Genomic DNA, 21,403 nt, shown 5'->3' with positions numbered 1-21,403 from the left:
CGCCTCCGGCGGGAGTCGCTCTTCACGCGGATTTCTCGTTGTTCATTGTTACGGTGCCGGCGCCGGTGCCAGCGTGCCGTGGCTGCTGCTGCCGCCAGGCCGCTGTGTTTTGCAGAGGGGAGGGGCGGGCAGGGGGGGGCGTAGGTTGCGGGAGTTTCGAAGTTGGTGAATGTGTAATATTTATTTACGTATGTTGAAATAAGTCTAGTGTCGTCATGTATAGTAGTTTAGTGTATAATGAAGTGTATTGCGTAGTGTGTGTAGTGTATAGTGTAATGTATTGTAGTGTATAGTGTATTCTAGTGTATAGCGTAGTGTATAGTGTATTGTATTCTAGTGTATAGCGTAGTGTATAGTGTATTGTATTCTAGTGTATAGCGTAGTGTATAGTGTAGTGTGTATGTATGTTGAACTTCCTTTGCACCGTACATAGCCAACCGTGCTAACCGGAGGACAACAAACTAAACGCACAAAGCAGTTTTAAAGAAGTCAGTTTTCACTCTAGACGATATCAAAGTGCTTAGCTCCAGTGGCTTCCTAATATCGGAGGGGAGAGCGTTCCAGACGGCCGCAGAAGTGCATCTGAAAGTGCCCGCCATCTTGTGACCATCTTTGTTGGATGGCCAGCCTAAAGCCGTTGCTTGTTCATTACGAGTGTGTGTGTTGCGGATGTGTGTGTTGTGAGTGTGTGTTACGGATGTGTGTGTTGTGAGTGTGTGTTGTGAGTGTGTGTTGCGGATGTGTGTGTTGTGAGTGTGTGTTACGGATGTGTGTGTTGTGAGTGTGTGTTGTGAGTGTGTGTGTTGTGAGTGTGTGTTGTGAGTGTGTGTTACGGATGTGTGTGTTGTGAGTGTGTGTTACGGATGTGTGTGTTGTGAGTGTGTGTTGTGAGTGTGTGTGTTGTGAGTGTGTGTTGTGAGTGTGTGTTACGGATGTGTGTGTTGTGAGTGTGTGTTACGGATGTGTGTGTTGTGAGTGTGTGTTGTGAGTGTGTGTGTTGTGAGTGTGTGTTGTGAGTGTGTGTTACGGATGTGTGTGTTGTGAGTGTGTGTTGTGAGTGTGTGTGTTGTGAGTGTGTGTTGTGAGTGTGTGTTGTGAGTGTGTGTGTTACGGATGTGTGTGTTGTGAGTGTGTGTGTTACGGATGTGTGTGTTGTGAGTGTGTGTGTTGTGAGTGTGTGTGTTGTGAGTGTGTGTTACGGATGTGTGTGTTGTGAGTGTGTGTTACGGATGTGTGTGTTGTGAGTGTGTGTGTTGTGAGTGTGTGTTGTGAGTGTGTGTGTTGTGAGTGTGTGTTACGGATGTGTGTGTTGTGAGTGTGTGTGTTGTGAGTGTGTGTTGTGAGTGTGTGTGTTGTGAGTGTGTGTTACGGATGTGTGTGTTGTGAGTGTGTGTGTTGTGAGTGTGTGTTGTGAGTGTGTGTTGTGAGTGTGTGTTACGGATGTGTGTGTTGTGAGTGTGTGTGTTGTGAGTGTGTGTTGTGAGTGTGTGTTACGGATGTGTGTGTTGTGAGTGTGTGTTGTGAGTGTGTGTGTTGTGAGTGTGTGTTACGGATGTGTGTGTTGTGAGTGTGTGTTGTGAGTGTGTGTGTTGTGAGTGTGTGTTACGGATGTGTGTGTTGTGAGTGTGTGTGTTGTGAGTGTGTGTTGTGAGTGTGTGTGTTGTGAGTGTGTGTTGTGAGTGTGTGTTACGGATGTGTGTGTTGTGAGTGTGTGTGTTGTGAGTGTGTGTTGTGAGTGTGTGTGTGTTGTGAGTGTGTGTGTTGTGAGTGTGTGTGTTGTGAGTGTGTGTTGTGAGAGTGTGTGTTGTGAGTGTGTGTTGTGTGTTTGTTGTGAGAGTGTGTTTGTTGTGAGAGTGTGTGTGTTGTGAGTGTGTGTTGTGAGTGTGTGTTACGGATGTGTGTGTTACGGATGTGTGTGTTGTGAGCGTGTGTGTTGTGAGTGTGTGTTGTGAGAGTGTGTGTTGTGAGTGTGTGTGTTGTGAGTGTGTGTTGTGTGTTTGTTGTGAGAGTGTGTTTGTTGTGAGAGTGTGTGTTGTGAGTGTGTGTGTTGTGAGTGTGTGTTGTGTGTTTGTTGTGAGAGTGTGTTTGTTGTGAGAGTGTGTGTGTTGTGAGTGTGTGTGTTGTGAGTGTGTGTGTTGTGAGTGTGTGTTACGGATGTGTGTGTTGTGAGTGTGTGTGTTGTGAGTGTGTGTTGTGTGTTTGTTGTGAGAGTGTGTTTGTTGTGAGAGTGTGTTTGTTGTGAGTGTGTGTGTTGTGAGTGTGTGTTACGGATGTGTGTGTTGTGAGTGTGTGTTGTGTGTTTGTTGTGAGAGTGTGTGTTGTGAGTGTGTGTGTTGTGAGTGTGTGTTACGGATGTGTGTGTTGTGAGTGTGTGTGTTGTGAGTGTGTGTGTTGTGAGTGTGTGTGTTGTGAGTGTGTGTGTTGTGAGTGTGTGTTGTGAGTGTGTGTTACGGATGTGTGTGTTGTGAGTGTGTGTGTTGTGAGTGTGTGTTGTGAGTGTGTGTGTGTTGTGAGTGTGTGTGTTGTGAGTGTGTGTGTTGTGAGTGTGTGTTGTGAGTGTGTGTTGTGAGAGTGTGTGTTGTGAGTGTGTGTTGTGTGTTTGTTGTGAGAGTGTGTTTGTTGTGAGAGTGTGTGTGTTGTGAGTGTGTGTTTGTTGTGAGAGTGTGTGTTGTGAGTGTGTGTTGTGAGTGTGTGTTACGGATGTGTGTGTTGTGAGCGTGTGTGTTGTGAGTGTGTGTTGTGAGAGTGTGTGTTGTGAGTGTGTGTGTTGTGAGTGTGTGTTGTGTGTTTGTTGTGAGAGTGTGTTTGTTGTGAGAGTGTGTTTGTTGTGAGAGTGTGTGTTGTGAGTGTGTGTGTTGTGAGTGTGTGTTGTGTGTTTGTTGTGAGAGTGTGTTTGTTGTGAGAGTGTGTGTGTTGTGAGTGTGTGTGTTGTGAGTGTGTGTGTTGTGAGTGTGTGTTACGGATGTGTGTGTTGTGAGTGTGTGTGTTGTGAGTGTGTGTGTTGTGAGTGTGTGTTGTGTGTTTGTTGTGAGAGTGTGTTTGTTGTGAGAGTGTGTTTGTTGTGAGTGTGTGTGTTGTGAGTGTGTGTTACGGATGTGTGTGTTGTGAGTGTGTGTGTTGTGAGTGTGTGTGTTGTGAGTGTGTGTGTTGTGAGTGTGTGTGTTGTGAGTGTGTGTTGTGTGTTTGTTGTGAGAGTGTGTGTTGTGAGTGTGTGTGTTGTGAGTGTGTGTTGTGAGTGTGTGTTACGGATGTGTGTGTTGTGAGTGTGTGTGTTGTGAGTGTGTGTTGTGAGTGTGTGTTGTGAGTGTGTGTTACGGATGTGTGTGTTGTGAGTGTGTGTGTTGTGTGTGTGTGTTGTGTGTGTGTTGTGAGTGTGTGTTACGGATGTGTGTGTTGTGAGTGTGTGTGTTGTGAGTGTGTTGTGAGTGTGTGTTACGGATGTGTGTGTTGTGAGTGTGTGTGTTGTGAGTGTGTGTGTTGTGAGTGTGTGTGTTGTGTGTGTGTTACGGATGTGTGTGTTGTGTGAGTGTGTGTTGTGAGTGTGTGTGTTGTGAGTGTGTGTGTTGTGAGTGTGTGTGTTGTGAGTGTGTGTGTTGTGTGTGTGTTGTGAGTGTGTGTGTTGTGAGTGTGTGTTGTGAGTGTGTGTTACGGATGTGTGTGTTGTGAGAGTGTGTGTTGTGAGTGTGTGTGTTGTGAGTGTGTGTGTTGTGTGTGTGTTGTGAGTGTGTGTGTTGTGTGTGTGTTGTGAGTCTGTGTGTTGTGTGTGTGTTGTGAGTCTGTGTGTTGTGAGTGTGTGTTGTGAGCGTGTGTGTGTTGTGAGTGTGTGTGTTGTGAGTGTGTGTGTGTTGTGAGCGTGTGTGTTGTGAGCGTGTGTGTTGTGAGTGTGTGTGTTGTGAGCGTGTGTGTTGTGAGTGTGTGTTGTGAGAGTGTGTGTTGTGAGTGTGTGTGTTGTGAGTGTGTGTTGTGAGTGTGTGTTACGGATGTGTGTGTTGTGAGTGTGTGTGTTGTGAGTGTGTGTGTTGTGAGTGTGTGTTGTGAGTGTGTGTTGTGAGAGTGTGTGTTGTGAGTGTGTGTGTTGTGAGTGTGTGTTGTGTGTTTGTTGTGAGAGTGTGTTTGTTGTGAGAGTGTGTGTGTTGTGAGTGTGTGTGTTGTGAGTGTGTGTTGTGAGTGTGTGTTACGGATGTGTGTGTTGTGAGCGTGTGTGTTGTGAGTGTGTGTTGTGAGAGTGTGTGTTGTGAGTGTGTGTGTTGTGAGTGTGTGTTGTGTGTTTGTTGTGAGAGTGTGTTTGTTGTGAGAGTGTGTTTGTTGTGAGAGTGTGTGTGTTGTGAGTGTGTGTGTTGTGAGTGTGTGTTACGGATGTGTGTGTTGTGAGTGTGTGTGTTGTGAGTGTGTGTGTTGTGAGTGTGTGTTGTGTGTTTGTTGTGAGAGTGTGTTTGTTGTGAGAGTGTGTTTGTTGTGAGAGTGTGTGTTGTGAGTGTGTGTGTTGTGAGTGTGTGTTGTGTGTTTGTTGTGAGAGTGTGTTTGTTGTGAGAGTGTGTGTGTTGTGAGTGTGTGTGTTGTGTGTGTGTTGTGAGTGTGTGTTACGGATGTGTGTGTTGTGAGTGTGTGTGTTGTGAGTGTGTGTGTTGTGAGTGTGTGTTGTGAGTGTGTGTTACGGATGTGTGTGTTGTGAGTGTGTGTGTTGTGAGTGTGTGTTGTGTGTTTGTTGTGAGAGTGTGTTTGTTGTGAGAGTGTGTTTGTTGTGAGAGTGTGTGTTGTGAGTGTGTGTGTTGTGAGTGTGTGTTGTGTGTTTTTTGTGAGAGTGTGTTTGTTGTGAGAGTGTGTTTGTTGTGAGAGTGTGTTTGTTGTGAGAGTGTGTGTTGTGAGTGTGTGTGTTGTGAGTGTGTGTGTTGTGTGTGTGTTGTGAGTCTGTGTGTTGTGTGTGTGTTGTGAGTCTGTGTGTTGTGAGTGTGTGTTGTGAGCGTGTGTGTGTTGTGAGCGTGTGTGTGTTGTGAGTGTGTGTGTGTTGTGAGTGTGTGTGTGTTGTGAGCGTGTGTGTTGTGAGCGTGTGTGTTGTGAGCGTGTGTGTTGTGAGCGTGTGTGTTGTGAGCGTGTGTGTTGTGAGCGTGTGTGTTGTGAGCGTGTGTGTTATGGGTGTGTGTGTGTTGTGGGTGTGTGTGTTATGGGTGTGTGTGTGTGTTGTGAGTGTGTGTGTTGTGAGTGTGTGTTGTGAGTGTGTATTACGAGCGTGTGAGCAGAGTGTTCGTTGCGAGCGAGTGTGTAATGAGCATGTGTGGTGAGAGACGCGAATAAGAACAACCCCCGCCCCCGCCCCGCTGTGTTTGTCTAACAGCAAGGATGGTGACACGACTGTGAGGCCGCAGCTCTACCCCGTGGTGGTGCTGGGAGTGAAGGACAGACTCGGCAATGGCAGTGACTCCGTGACCCGGGTGACCTCCGCTGCTGATGCAGCAGGTAACTGCGCTCAAGTCCTTGTGAACCACAGCAAGCGCGCTCCTCTGGGCAGCGCGGCAGCGGAGGCCGACCCCGGTTTGAAATTCGAACGTGTCTGAAAAATAAGAGCCGATGAGCAAAGCCGCCCGGAATGCCGTCGGTTCTCGGCCGTCTGATTTGGCATCGGTTTGTGTTTTGTGCACCATTTTGGATTTCATCTGCAATGCGGTTGTTGTTTTTCGCGCTCCTAGATTTCTATTCGGCTGCCGCTGTTGTTGTTTTCGTCGTTGTCGTTGCTCCGGTAGCGGTTTGCGTCGTCGCTCGACTCGCTTCGATGCTATCGCTCGAGTCTAGTTCTATTTTACCAGGCCTAAGGCCCTCTGAGCTATGTAGCTCCTTTTTCAGAAGTCACCTGGCCATAAATGATGGCTCAACAAAGTGGCTTATCTCGTGGAAATTTATGATTCTAAATGTGGAGGGAAAAACCGGAGGGCCAAATATACAGCAGCAGGCCTCATGGTCGGTGTCCAACCCACAACCTCCTGCATACCAGGCGAGGTAGTGAACATCTCACTCTTGCAAACGAGATTCCCCCCCCCCCCACTCTCTCTTGAGCCTCGTGACTTCTCGCCTGCTGCAACAAAAATAAAGCTGACGAAACTCCTGACGCCCGTGCGTGCGTCTTCCCCCCACCCCACCCACCCCCCTGCCCCACCCACCCCCCCACCCCCCCTCCCCCCGGCGCGTCGTGACGCCCGCTGGTGCACGCAGACGACGACGCCCTGGACGCCGCCGCCGCCAACGTGGAGAAGGCGTCGGAGTTTTGCCGCAAGGTGATTTTCAAGCGGGGCGGCAGGGACGTGACGGCGGGCGGCCTCCTGCTCTCCCCCGGCACGCCCACGGAGCCGGCCTCCGCCAACGTTACCGCCCATCGCTCGGCGGTGAGAGGGACGCGCCACCCCTTGCCCCTTGCCCCACGTTTCGGCCTAGCACGGGGCGTCAATCCCCGCGCACCTGTAGCCGCGTCGGTTGCTGCCGCACCCTCCGTGTGTGTGTGTGTACGTTGAACTTCTTTTGCGCCGTACGTAGCCAACCGCGCTCATCGGAGGTGCGGGGGGGGGTAGAAGGACAACAAACTAAGCACAAAAATCAGTGCACAGCTCCCAATGGCTTCCTCATATTGGAAGAGACCCACAAAAATCCTCATATAGAACCATAGACAACCCAGAGAGCCCATAGAGAACTAACAGAAACCCATAGAGACCCACACTCATGTGTATGTACGTATCGAACTGTAGAGAACCCACAGAGACCCATAGAGACCCACACTCATGTGTATGTACGTATCGAACCGTAGAGAACCCACAGAGACCCATAGAGACCCACACTCATGTGTATGTACGTATCGAACCGTAGAGAACCCACAGAGACCCATAGAGACCCACACTCATGTGTATGTACGTATCGAACTGTAGAAAACTAACAGAGACCCATAGAGACCCACACTCATGTGCATGTACGTATCGAACTGTAGAGAACCCACAGAGACCCATAGACACCCACACTCATGTGTATGTACGTATCGAACTGTAGAGAACCCACAGAGACCCATAGAGACCCACACTCATGTGTATGTACGTATAGAACTGTAGAGAACTAACAGAGACCCATAGAGACCCACACTCATGTGCATGTACGTATCGAAGTGTAGAGAACCCACCGAGACCCATAGAGACCCACACTCGTGTGCATGTACGTATCGAACTGTAGAGAACTAACAGAGACCCATAGAGACCCACACTCATGTGCATGTACGTATCGAACTGTAGAGAACCCACCGAGACCCATAGAGACCCACACTCGTGTGCATGTACGTAGGCATCTGGTTGAACTTCTTTCGCGCCGTGCGTAGCCGACCGTGCTCATCGGAGGTGCAGGGGGAAGAACAATGGCGGCAGTGCGGTCAGGGGCTCGATGTCGAGGAGGGCTGCTGCTGCTGGTCGTGACGAGAGCGCTTCAGCAGAGAGAGAGTTTGTGTGGCCCTCCCCCCTGCCTCCGCCTCCATTGAAGGAGTGTAGATAACAGCGGTGTTTACTGTGTGGTTCTGTAGTGTTGGTTGCATGGCCACAATCCCACTCCTGTGGCTTGTCTTTAACGTATCTCGATGAGTATGTGTCTCTGAGTCTCTGAGCGCCTCAATTGGTTGACTATACGGTCCATGGTTTGCATTGCATGGCCACAATTGCGTTACTGTGGCTTGTGATTAATGTATCTACTTGTTTCTGTGTCTCCGTGAGTATCTATGTATCTCTATAGGTCTCTGTGTGTCTCTATGTGTCTCAATGGGTTTACTAGACATAGCCAAGCGTGCTAATCGGAGGTGCGAGATCGGTTTCTCCGTGTGTCCGTGTCGAGACGAGGTCGTGGGCCGTGCCGAGTCGAGGTCACCGCAGTATGTTAATGCGCTCGCTCGCTCGCTCTCTCAGTTGCGCCCGTCCCTCGACGGCGCTGACAAACAGTTCTGGGCGGTCTGCAACAACTGTGGCAAGAAGAGCGAGAACCTCACGACGTGCGACTCGTGCCACAAGGTGATCCCCGACACGGCGCGCAAGCGCCTCAAGGAAGCAGCCGAGGGCGGCGGCGGAACCGGCGCCGCCAGCGGTGCCGGCGGGACGGGGAGCGGCACGTCTAGCAACTACCAGCACCTGACGGCGATCGGCAAGAGGTCGCCGCTGCTGCTGACGCTGAGCCTGCGGGCGCAGAATGCGTACAGGTCGCCGGAGGAGCGCCTGCAGGCCGTAGAGGTGGGTGGACAACCTCCCCTCGCCCCGTTGTGAGCCGACGTTGCGGCGATTTCGGGAGAATGTGGCCGGCTTGCTCGTGCGGTCGTGACCGCGGTTGGGGTGTTGTTGTGACTGTGGTTGTGGTGTAGTTGTGACTGTGGTTGTGGTGTAGTTGTGACTGTGGTGTAGTTGTGAGTGGTTGCACTGTGGTCGCGACTGTGGTTGTGGTGTAGTTGTGAGTGGTTGCACTGTGGTCGCGACTGTGGTTGTGGTGTAGTTGTGAGTGGTTGCACTGTGGTCGCGACTGTGGTTGTGGTGTAGTTGTGAGTGGTTGCACTGGGGTCGCGACTGTGGTTGTGGTGTAGTTGTGAGTGGTTGCACTGTGGTTGTGGCTGTGGTTGTGGTGTAGTTGTGGCTGGTTGCACTGTAGTTGTGACTGTGGTTGTGGTGTAGTTGTGACTGTGGTTGTGGTGTAGTTGTGACTGGTTGTGGTGTAGTTGTGAGTGGTTGCACTGTAGTTGTGACTGTGGTTGTGGTGTAGTTGTGAGTGGTTGCACTGTAGTTGTGACTGTGGTTGTGGTGTAGTTGTGACTGTGGTTGTGGTGTAGTTGTGACTGTGGTTGTGGTGTAGTTGCGACTGTGGTTGTGGTGTAGTTGCGACTGTGGTTGTGGTGTAGTTGCGACTGTGGTTGTGGTGTAGTTGTGAGTGGTTGCACTGTGCTTGCGACTGTGGTTGCGTGTGCGGTCTTAACCGTGGTTGTGCGCGTGCAGTTGGAACTGGTTGCGCGCGCGCTTAAGAATTGGCCGCTCGCTAACGGCACTCGCCCCGCCGCGTCCTGCAAAAGCTACGAGGGAGGTATCTTTGTCTCTGCTTGCGAGTGCAGTCGGCTGCCTTGAGGCTGAGATCGAACGACTTCAGCGGAGTGTCGCCGCTGGGCAGACCCGACCACGTCAGACTCGCCCACAGCGGAAGCAGCACCGTCCCTCGCACGTCCGTGCGGGGCAGAGGGAGGGGGAGGGGTCGTGGGGCGCGGAAGCCTCAGCTGCCCACGGAGCCGAGTGAGTGACCTCTGGACGAGCCGCGCGACCTCCGGGCCTGGTAGTCGAGTCGTCAGCGACGTGTTTACAATCACGGGGTGGAAACCCCCGGTGAGCCGGACTCCGGATGGCCGGGGCTTGTCAACAAAAACAACACCTGTCTGTGAAATAAAGTGGACTGTAGATTGTCCGCGTGCGGATTGTCCAATTTTCAGATGAACCGCGCGCACCTGAGATTTTGACGTAAATTAATAACTCATGGATTTTCCCTGAAGCGGAAATTCACGTTCAAAAATCATTTCTACATCGTTATTCTCGGAAATGTTCATTACTAGTCACGTGCTTCGATCGAACAAATATGTTGCTCCGGTGAATTTGATATCCACGTGATCGCTCCTTCAGTACAGTAGTTGCAATATCTTTACAACAGTGGGCTGAGTTGTATTGATTTTGATTGGCGTGGCTCTACTGCTGTCCACCTCGTGGGTCGAGTGTTCTGCGCGGGAACAGGAAAGTTCTTGCTCTTTGGTTTTTTCGGTAAAGTCACGTAGGTAAAACAATTAATAAAATAAAATAAATGGAAACAACTAAATTAAATCACGACGTTTCGGAGGCAACACAAGCCTCCCTCATCAGCTGTAAAAAGGCACGGCAAAATAACTAGCCAGAGTTATTTGTGATGAGACATTTAGTTTTCATTTATTTTATTTTATTAATTGTTTTACCTACGTGACTTTACCGAAAAAACCAAAGAGTACGATTCCTTGCAGTCACGAAAGCTTCAAATCTAGAAGGAAAGTTGTTATCACTGAGCCACGCGCGCATCCATCGGTCGATCGTTTTTGGAATAGAGATCCGCGGAAAATGTATCTTTATAGATTATACGCGATTTTGAATTTTCCGCGGTCGTCCTCGCCTTCATTAGCGCGGATAATCGAGAGTCTACTGTACTTGAAATGTAAAAACGATAGCAGAAGTAATATAACATGGGACCTTTTTTGGCAGAATCAAAGTATGAAAAATAAGAATAGGTTTCACCCTCTGTGGCAAGAAAACAATCGGTGCTAAGATTCAGTTTCATTTATTGGCGACAGCCCTGTGAGCCGTGTGGATCTTGACTCGGGTGCAACCGCAACAAACAAAAACACGAACATGTTCAATCGCCAAACAGAAACCCCTTTAGCAAGGAATAAAGTCTGCATTAACCACACTTGCTGGTGGCGGATATGCAAACAAAGCATGCTCCGATAATTAAAAATTCATTTTTTCTCCTTGAAAAAGCTTTTTATTTGGTGTTTGAACATCCTAACACCTGTATTGTTGCCACAAAGAGAAAACCCTAATCTTTTGTTTCTCAAGTCATGAAATAATTAAATGCAATATGTTACATAATATAATATGTAAGCATGAGAGGTTTTTTGCGTTAGATCGCGTAAATATATAAATGTGGCGTTAAAACCCGACACAGCCAACTAGTAAGGGTTGTCACGTAAACAGAACGTGGCCAATTCGTCACCAGTACAGCACTAGTGTGTAGTGTATAGTGCAGTGTATAGTAGTGTAGTGTATAGTGTATAGTGCAGTGTATAGTAGTGTAGTGTATAGTGTAGTGTATAGTGCAGTGTATAGTAGTGTAGTGTATAGTGTAGTGTATAGTGCAGTGTATAGTAGTGTAGTATATAGTGTAGTGTATAGTGCAGTGTATAGTAGTGTAGTATATAGTGTAGTGTATAGTGCAGTGTATAGTAGTGTAGTATATAGTGTAGTGTATTGTGTAGTGTATAGTAGTGTAGTATATAGTGTAATATACTAGTACATCACACCGGTGTGTTGGAGAGCAAAGCCACAACATTTACAATCTGAGTGCTGTGACATTTCGCCACTAATTACAACCAGCTTCATCAGGCGACAGCCAGGTTTGCGGAGAAGTCCACCTGTTTCGTTCCTTATGTAGCGGCGCAGATGTGGTGACCACGCTTCTGCGCTCTTACGCAAAGTGGTGGGGGGGGGAGGATTAATGAGTCAACGTACATTATGCATGCGCATTATGCGAGCCCTTTGATCTTGTCCTTCCTCTCCATTGTATGTATTTAAATAGCTGTACCAACGGTAATTCCTATTGAAGTATGGTGCCGTGTATAGGTTCGCATTTAAACATTTGATTATTTGACGATTTGCTTCCACGCAGCACTAAGTCAGTCGCTATCCGAACGGTAAAATTTTGTTTAATTTCTTTAGTCGCTAGTGTTGCACAGAATTTCAACATTATCAAAATCAATTGAGTGTCCTTGTTGGCACGCGTGTTTTGCTACTGCTGACAGTTGCATTTGGGAGTATTTCATATTTCTCTGATGTTCTTGTAGTCTCGTGCTGATCATTCGGCTCTCCAACACACCGGTGTGCTGTACTAGTGACGAATTGGCACGTTCTGTTTACGTGACAACCCTTACTCATTGGCTGTGTCGGGTGGTGGCGGATTTTAACGACACATTTACACATTTACGCTATCCAACCCCAAAATAACCTCTTATGGATGACATTGGTTTGCGAAAGTCTACGTGTTAAACTAATATATAAGCACAATAATGGTTTCTCCCTCCCACGCTCCCTCCCCTCCAGTCGTGCTGTCGAGTGACGATGAGGACGAGGAGAACGAGACTCGGAGCTCCGGCACCACCACCCCGACCTCGACGCCGCTGTTGGTGTCTGAGCTCGACACGGGCTGGTGTGCCACCCCCACCAGCACCGCCAGCACCGCCAGCGCCGCCAACTCCTCGGCCTGCGCTTCCCCCATCGCCACGTCCATCACCAGCGGCACGCCCAGGGGGACCACGAGTCCCGTGGCCGGCCGCCGCAGCATCAGAGGTGAGCAGTGGCAGTCAACGGTGGCTAGGAGATGTTAACTACCTCGCCAGCTTTGCAGAAGGTTGTGGGTTCGATCCCGATCCTGACGCCTGCTGCTGTATATTTGGAGTTTGCGTGTCTCTCATCATCATCACGGTGGCGAGGAGATGTTAACTACCTCGCCAGGTATACAGGAGGTCGTGGGTTCGATCCCGACCCCGACGCCTGCTGCTGTATATTTGGAGTTTGCGGTGTCTCTCTCCCCGTGGTCTCGTGGATTTTTCTCCGGGTCCTCCGGTTTTTCCCACCACATTTAGAATCGACTTCACGCGTTTACAGTATTTGGCTACTATAAATTTACACGTGAAAAGCCACTTCGTCGAGCTATCATTTGTGGCCAGGTCGCTTCTGTAAAAATAACGACGTTAGTTAACGGGGTTGTCCTCTGGATAAGACTTTGCCCTCGCCATGGGAATGAGGACTTTCCACCGCTGGCTCAGCAGGGTGGTAAACAAGAGATGACCACCAATGCCTCAAAGTACTCGCATAGCTGCTACTCGTATTCTTGTGCAGGGAAATTGCGTTCTCAGGTCCATACAGCATACCGCTGTTTCAATACGGGCAAAAATTTTTTTTTTGCGTTTTAGTTTCTCCCTTGTGATGGGACTTGGAGATCTATAAGGGCACGGGGTCACCAATCGGGTCTAATTTGGTCTGTAATAAAGTAGGCACTGATAAGGGGTTGACAGGTATGTACTCGTGAGCAGCAGGAAATCATCTTCTTGGTTCTTTCGGTAAAGTCACGTAGAAGGGAAGTAATTAAATAATAAAAAAATAATAAAAATTATTACTTCCCTTCTACGTGACTTTACCGAAAGAACCAAGAAGATGAATCCCTGCAGTCACGAAAGCTTTAAATCGAAATCAGCAGGAAATCATTCTGACGTCCACCGCAGTTTCCAGTTTGCTCTGGCGTGCCGTGGTGAGGAGATTTTATCTCTTTTGCCTGCTGCGCAGGAATTCGTGGGTTCGATCCGAAGCCCTGACGAGGCCTCTTCTTATATGTTTGGAGTCCGCTTTGTTCTCTCGCTCTCTCTCTCAATGGGTGGTCTTGTGGATCGTTCTGCCAGTTCCTCCGGTGTTTTCCCTCGACTCGAGTCTAGATTATTTGGCTCCCACGCTGTGATTGTGATATCGGCCACTTTGCTGAGCTATTATCACGTGTGGCCAGATCGCCTCTGATAAAATAGCGAATCCCTCGGTGGGCTCGAGCTCGTGGATAATAGAATCATCGAGTAAAGTAGAGCAGCAGACCACGACGTTGTCATCGAGCCCCTGAGCACACCTTGTCATCATACGCAAGAGCAGATATGTCGAATTAAAAATTGACAATAAAAACAAATACACGTCCCGCAACGACAGTCCACACAAAACGACTATTTGCAAAAACAAGCCCGTGATAAATTATTAAAGGATGTGGAAAGTAACTCGCGTCCGACAGACCGTCCTTCCGTTTGTCCGACTCTCCATCCATCCTACCGGCCGATGGACCATCTGTCCAACCGACCGATGGTCCATCAGCCGTCCATCCGACCGACCAACCGTCCGTCCGTCGGACCATCCATCCGTCCGACCGACCGGCTGGGCATCCGTCGGACTGTCCGTCCGACCGGCCAACCGTCCATCGGACCGTCTGTCGGACCATCCATCCATCCGGCCGGCCATCCGTCGGACTGTCCGTCCATCAGACCGACCGTCTGACCGTCCGTCCCTGTCCCCGTAGAGCCGAGCGACCGTCGCGAGACCTCGTCGCCCGTCTCGGGCCCGTGCTCGGCCGACGAGCGTCCCGCGCTGCTGAGCGACGACGCGGCGTCGGTGGACGAACAGCCCGCGGCCGGCGACCAGCCCGCGGGAGGAGACGACGACGACGGAGACTTTGGGAGCCTCTTCCAGATGTCCACGAAATCCACCATGAGCATCAAGGCCAGGATGAAGAACAAGGTGGGGGAGCTCGCCCCGCTGGGCCTGTGAGGGCCTGGCTCGCCGGAATGTATAAATATATACGATTAGACATTCACCACTTTTCCCGTTCACCGCCGAATCTCGGAACGCGCCAGCGGCTCGCCGTCAACTTTTGTTCGGGGAGTCGTCGTAGCATCGTCGTTTTTAAAGACGTTGCTGCTCACCACACAGAACCGTAGCGGCACGACCGCCGCCACTCTACGATAGCTGGCACCAAACTGTGCCACGCGCCCTTCCCAAATGGCCTTGCGGGAGCCTTAGTACCGATTAAGTTATTTTATCTTGATAATTGGTTTTTTACCCTTTTATCTGGCAACAAAACTGGCACATTTTTTTTTTACAAGGAGTCATTTTTGGTTTAAAGCTTTCGTGACTGCAGGGATTCATCTTCTTGGTTCTTTCGGTAAAGTCACGTAGAAGGGAAGTAATAAAATAATAAAAATAAAACATAACAAAATAATTCTCACGACGTTTAGGCCACAACGCAAGCAGCCGTCCTCAGGTGAAGAACAGGTCTGTCGAGAAGGCTGCCACAGAGGGTTTAGCAACCCCGGCGACGGTCGCGCCAGTCGCTCGTCGTGGTCGCGCCGCCGCTGCTGCTGCCACCGCTGCGTAGCTCTCCGGCGTGTGTCTCTGGTTGTCGCGCGATTTCCGACGTTTTGCCCCCCCCCCTTCCCCCCCACCCCGTTCCCCTCAACCCCCTCCCCCCTTACACGGTGCCGGAAGCTTCTTCAGGGAACGGATATGGAAGCTCCCCCACCTTGGTAGCTGGCCGCTCGCTAACAGCACGGTTGGCTACGCACGGTGCGGAAGAAGTTCAGTGTGCGTGCGTACAGCAGTCTGTTAGAGGGATGCGGTGTGGTGAGGAGGTGTCTCCTTTTCTCTGCTTGTGCGTGCGACCTCGCAGTTTGGTCAAAGCCCGGTGCCGGTGAAACGGCCGCGTCTCGCGGTGGGGAGGAGGGGGTCCCGCGGCGGCAGCAGCGGCGCCAGCACGGCCGCCAGGCCGGCGGCAACGGCCGCCCCCAGCAGGCTGGCGGGGCTTGACGAGTCAGCCGCCATCAGCCTGGTGTGCCGCATGTTCCGTGTGGGGACGCTCAAGATCAGGGAGCCGTGCCTCGCCGTGGTGACAACGCACGCGGCTTCACACAACCTGCCACCGCTACCACAGCCACCGCCAACACCACCGCAGCCACCACCGCCGGCACCGCCACAGCCACAGCCACCGCTACGACATCCACCGCTACCACAGCCACCGCCAACAGCACCGCAGCCACTGCTACGACATCCACCGCTACCACAGCCACTGCTACCAACAGCCACCGCCAACAGCACCGCAGCCACCACCACAGCCACTGCTACGACATCCACCGCTACGACATCCACCGCTACCACAGCCACCGCTACCACAGCCACCGTCACAACCGCAGCAGGCACCACCACCGCCACCACAGCCACCGCTACGACATCCACCACTACCACAGCCACCGTCACAACCACCGCCGGCACCGCCGGCACCGCCACAACTGCCACCACCACAGCCACAGCCACCGTCACAACCACCGCAGCCACCACCGCCGGCACCGCCACCACCGCCACCACCGCCACCACAGCCACCGCTACGACATCCACCGCTACCACAGCCACCGTCACAACCACAGCAGGCACCACCGCCGGCACCGCCACAACTGCCACCACAAACACCACCACAGCCACCACCACCGCAGGCACCACCGCCGGCGCCACCACCACCGCCACCCCAGCCACCACGGAACAGCGGCAGGGCGTGGTCGGTGCGGGATGGAGTTGGACCCCAGAGGGTTTCGCTCGTACGGCGGGGGGGGGGGGAAGGGGAAATCTCTGCTCTGCCATTTGTTTACCCCGGGAATGTCTCGCTGAGCTGCTTGAGACTCGTTGGGTCAGGGAGGGTCTTGCATTGGGACCTTTGGGCAATTTTTTTTCTTTCGTTAACATTGTTCATTTTTTTTCTTTCCGCATTTTCCTTGGCCGTATCAAAGATTGCGTTCTCTTCCTCCGCACGGATCACTCTGATGCCTGTTCCTCCGCACGGATCACTCTGATGCCTGTTCCTCTGCACCACGGATCTGCCTTGCAAACCTAGCTGGGTAACGGGCTACACGGGACTTTCCATGTAACAAATACATCTTGATTTGATTGAATGATTTTGCATTTGGGAGGAGAAAACCCATGCGTACGAGGAAAGCATCCAAATTCTGTGTATGTGTTTAAATATTTTTTTTACTTTGTTTATCTTTCAGTTTTCGGAGGACGGATTGCGGTTTGAAGGTGAGTCGCACGCTCGCCAGCGGGAAGAGACGATCGCAAGGCGACATTCACACCGATTCATCTTCTTGGTTCTTTTGGTAAAGTCACGTAGATGGGAAGTAATAAAATAATAAATATGCTGAATTCCTCTTGATATGCAAATTATTTTGTCAAGGCGCCCTTTCCCCCCCTTCCAACCCAGCTTAAATATATGCTCCAAGCATGGTGCTGTTTCATTAAGACGCTGTTACCTCGACAGACCTGGTTTTCACATGAGGACGGCTGCTTGCGTTGTGGCCGAAACGTCGTGAGAATAATTTTATTATGTTTTATTTTTATTATTTAATATTTCCCTTCTACGTGACTTTACCGAAAGAACCAAGAAGATTCACACCGATACTAATACAAATAAGTATTATCACTACTACTGTCCACCCAGGAAAGTCTCCACAAGTCTCAATCAAGACTCTTATTCAGGAGGGTCCTGCAACGTTGTCACAGTGGGGGGGGGGGGGGCAATGCTGCTGCTGCGTGATCCCCATTGAGTGACTTAGCCGGACAAACCCCGTGAAGAACAGGGGGAGAATGTACAAAACTACACGCGGGAAGGCGCCTGGTTCGGGAATCAACCCCAGGCACTTGTACAGAATAGCTGTAAGCATAGCTGCCCCCTGCGGTGCCCGTGGCTAGACCACATGGCAATCATCGCCCCCAATACCGGCAGACTTGTGCCCGATTGCAGGCCAGGTGCTGGTTTACCTTGTGCCACTAATTACACAAATGAAGCGCAATACCTCGCTCATCTTGGCAAGGAGCATGAACCATCACGTGAACTCCGGTCGTCTTTGCAGCGGCTTTTGGCGAGCCATCGAACAAAGACGCTCACCGCATCGCGCTTTTCCCAAAAGCGTCTGCGGCCATCTGGAACTCTCTTCCTTCCGATATTAGGTGGCCACTGGAGCCACGCACTTTTACGTCTAGATTGAAAACTAATTTCTTTAGAACGGCTTATTCGTGTTTAGATTGATGTCCCCCCCCGCACCTCCGATTAGCACAGTTGGCTACGTACGGTGTGAAAGAAGTTCAACAAAAACAAAGATTGCCCGTATAGTCTCAACAGACTGTTGGGGCATTTGCTGTTAGCAAACACCTGTGAAGGTCAGAACGGGGCACAAAGGGGTGAGTAACCAACACCACACAAAGACAAAGATTCCCCGCCCCCCGTGTAGCCTTAGCGGACTGTTGGGGCAAGTGTTGTGCAGCATCTATGAAGGCCGGCACGGCTCAAGAGGGGGGTGGGTGGCCAGCACCACGCCCGGCCGCCTTTGTCTCCCCAGTGGCGATGTTTACACACCCGCACCAGGTACTCATTTGAGGCGGAGTCGACCTAGGGGAGGCACAGGCCCGGTTCAGATAATCGTCACTGGTGTTGGCCGTGTGCAGGAATCGATCTCGGGTTGCCGGGTTCGTAGTGCAGTGCGCTAACCCCTGCACTGCCGCTCCACACACACACTGACACACACACTGACACACACACTGACACACGCACACTGACACACGCACTGACACACTGCCGCTCCGCACACACACTGACACACACACTGACACACACACTGACACACGCACACTGACACACACACTGACACACTGCCGCTCCGCACACACACTGACACACACACTGACACGCGCACTGACACGCGTGCACTGACACGCGCACTGACGACGCACACTGACACGCGCACTGACACGCGCACTGACACGCACACTGACACGTGCACTGACAAGAGCACTGACACGCGCACTGACACGCACACTGACACGCGCACTGACAAGAGCACTGACACGCACACTGACACGTGCACTGACAAGAGCACTGACACGCACACTGACACGCACACTGACACGCGCACTGACACGCACACTGACACGCGCACTGACACGTGCACTGACAAGAGCACTGACACGCGCACTGACACGTGCACTGACAAGAGCACTGACACGCGCACTGACACGCGCACTGACAAGAGCACTGACACGCGCACTGACACGCGCACTGACACGCGCACTTACACGTGCACTGACAAGAGCACTGACACGCGCACTGACAAGAGCACTGACACGTGCACTGACACGTGCACTGACAAGAGCACTGACACGTGCACTGACACGCGCACTGACACGTGCACTGACACGTGCACTGACAAGAGCACTGACACGTGCACTGACACGCGCACTGACACGCGCACTGACACGCGCACTGACACGCGCACTGACACGTGCACTGACACGTGCACTGACAAGAGCACTGACACGCGCACTGACACGTGCACTGACACGCGCACTGACACACGCACTGACACGCGCACTGACACGCGCACTGACACGCGCACTGACACGCGCACTGACAAGCGCACTGACACGTGCACTGACACGTGCACTGACACGCGCACTGATGACACGCACTGACACGCGCACTGACACGCGCACTGACAAGAGCACTGACACGTGCACTGACAAGAGCACTGACACGCACACTGACACGCGCACTGACACGCGCACTGACACGCACACTGACACGCGCACTGACACGCGCACTGACAAGAGCACTGACACGCGCACTGACACGCGCACTGACACGCGCACTTACACGTGCACTGACAAGAGCACTGACACGCGCACTGACAAGAGCACTGACACGCGCACTGACACGTGCACTGACAAGAGCACTGACACGCGCACTGACACGTGCACTGACAAGAGCACTGACACGCGCACTGACACGCGCACTGACACGCGCACTGACAAGAGCACTGACACGCGCACTGACACGTGCACTGACACGCGCACTGACACACGCACTGACACGCGCACTGACACGCGCACTGACACGCGCACTGACACGTGCACTGACACGCGCACTGACACGCGCACTGACACGTGCACTGACACGCGCACTGACACGCGCACTGACACGTGCACTGACAAGAGCACTGACACGTGCACTGACACGTGCACTGACAAGAGCACTGACACGTGCACTGACACACGCACTGACAAGAGCACTGACACGTGCACTGACACGTGCACTGACAAGAGCACTGACACGTGCACTGACAAGAGCACTGACACGCGCACTGACACGTGCACTGACAAGAGCACTGACACGCGCACTGACACGTGCACTGACAAGAGCACTGACACGCGCACTGACAAGAGCACTGACACGTGCACTGACAAGAGCACTGACACGTGCACTGACAAGAGCACTGACACGCGCACTGACACGTGCACTGACAAGAGCACTGACACGCGCACTGACACGCGCACTGACACGTGCACTGACAAGAGCACTGACACGCGCACTGACACGTGCACTGACACGCGCACTGACACACGCACTGACACGCGCACTGACACGCGCACTGACACGCGCACTGACACGCGCACTGACACGCGCACTGACACGTGCACTGACACGCGCACTGATGACACGCACTGACACGCGCACTGACACGCGCACTGACACGCGCACTGACACGCGCACTGACACGCGCACTGACACGCGCACTGACAAGAGCACTGACACGCGCACTGACACGCGCACTGACACGCGCACTGACAAGAGCACTGACGACAGGCACTGACACGCGCACTGACACGCGCACTGACACGTGCACTGACACGCGCACTGACACGCGCACTGACAAGCGCACTGACACGCGCACTGACACGCGCACTGACACGCGCACTGACACGCGCACTGACACGCGCACTGACACGCGCACTGACACGCGCACTGACACGCGCACTGACACGCGCACTGACACGCGCACTGACACGCGCACTGACACGCGCACTGACACGCGCACTGACACGCGCACTGACACGCGCACTGACGACACGCACTGACGACACGCACTGACACGCGCACTGACACGCGCACTGACACGCGCACTGACACGCGCACTGACACGCGCACTGACACGCGCACTGACGACACGCACTGACGACACGCACTGACACGCGCACTGACAAGAGCACTGACGACACGCACTGACGACGCGCACTGACACGCGCACTGACACGCGCACTGACACGCGCACTGACACGCGCACTGACACGCGCACTGACACGCGCACTGACACGCGCACTGACAAGAGCACTGACGACACGCACTGACACGTGCACTGACACGCGCACTGACACGCGCACTGACACGCGCACTGACACGTGCACTGACGACAGGCACTGACACGCGCACTGACACGCGCACTGACACGCGCACTGACACGCGCACTGACACGCGCACTGACACGCGCACTGACACGTGCACTGACACGTGCACTGACACGCGCACTGACACGCGCACTGACAAGAGCACTGACACGCGCACTGACACGCGCACTGACACGCGCACTTACACGTGCACTGACAAGAGCACTGACACGCGCACTGACAAGAGCACTGACACGCGCACTGACACGTGCACTGACAAGAGCACTGACACGCGCACTGACACGTGCACTGACACGCGCACTGACACACACACTGACAAGAGCACTGACACGCGCACTGACACGTGCACTGACACGTGCACTGACAAGAGCACTGACACGTGCACTGACAAGAGCACTGACACGCGCACTGACAAGAGCACTGACACGCGCACTGACACGTGCACTGACAAGAGCACTGACACGCGCACTGACACGTGCACTGACAAGAGCACTGACACGCGCACTGACACGCGCACTGACGACACGCACTGACGACACGCACTGACACGCGCACTGACACGCGCACTGACACGCGCACTGACACGCGCACTGACACGCGCACTGACACGCGCACTGACGACACGCACTGACGACACGCACTGACACGCGCACTGACAAGAGCACTGACGACACGCACTGACGACGCGCACTGACACGCGCACTGACACGCGCACTGACACGCGCACTGACACGCGCACTGACACGCGCACTGACACGCGCACT

The 21,403-nt window shown here is 52.6% G+C and overlaps 1 protein-coding gene across 4 annotated transcripts in view; it reads left to right on the top strand.

Moving 5' to 3' along the window:
• Positions 1–21,403, top strand: part of LOC144950247 (uncharacterized) — a 50,359-nt gene that overhangs the window by 14,557 nt on the left and 14,399 nt on the right. For all 4 annotated transcript variants that reach the window (XM_078880306.1, XM_078880304.1, XM_078880307.1 and 1 more), the window contains 8 exons: positions 5,333–5,454; positions 6,205–6,374; positions 7,920–8,237; positions 9,101–9,275; positions 11,874–12,119; positions 13,882–14,099; positions 15,028–15,243; positions 16,397–16,424. In XM_078880306.1, coding sequence (XP_078736432.1) covers positions 5,333–5,454; positions 6,205–6,374; positions 7,920–8,237; positions 9,101–9,275; positions 11,874–12,119; positions 13,882–14,099; positions 15,028–15,243; positions 16,397–16,424 — 1,493 coding nt within the window. The remainder of the gene's footprint in view (positions 1–5,332; positions 5,455–6,204; positions 6,375–7,919; positions 8,238–9,100; positions 9,276–11,873; positions 12,120–13,881; positions 14,100–15,027; positions 15,244–16,396; positions 16,425–21,403) is intronic.

Source organism: Lampetra fluviatilis, chromosome 57, assembly GCF_964198595.1.
Source record: "Lampetra fluviatilis chromosome 57, kcLamFluv1.1, whole genome shotgun sequence".
NCBI classification, from domain to species: domain Eukaryota; kingdom Metazoa; phylum Chordata; class Hyperoartia; order Petromyzontiformes; family Petromyzontidae; genus Lampetra; species Lampetra fluviatilis.
The sequence above is the reverse complement of the archived record's forward strand: the minus strand, read 5'-3'. Positions and strand labels throughout refer to the sequence as shown.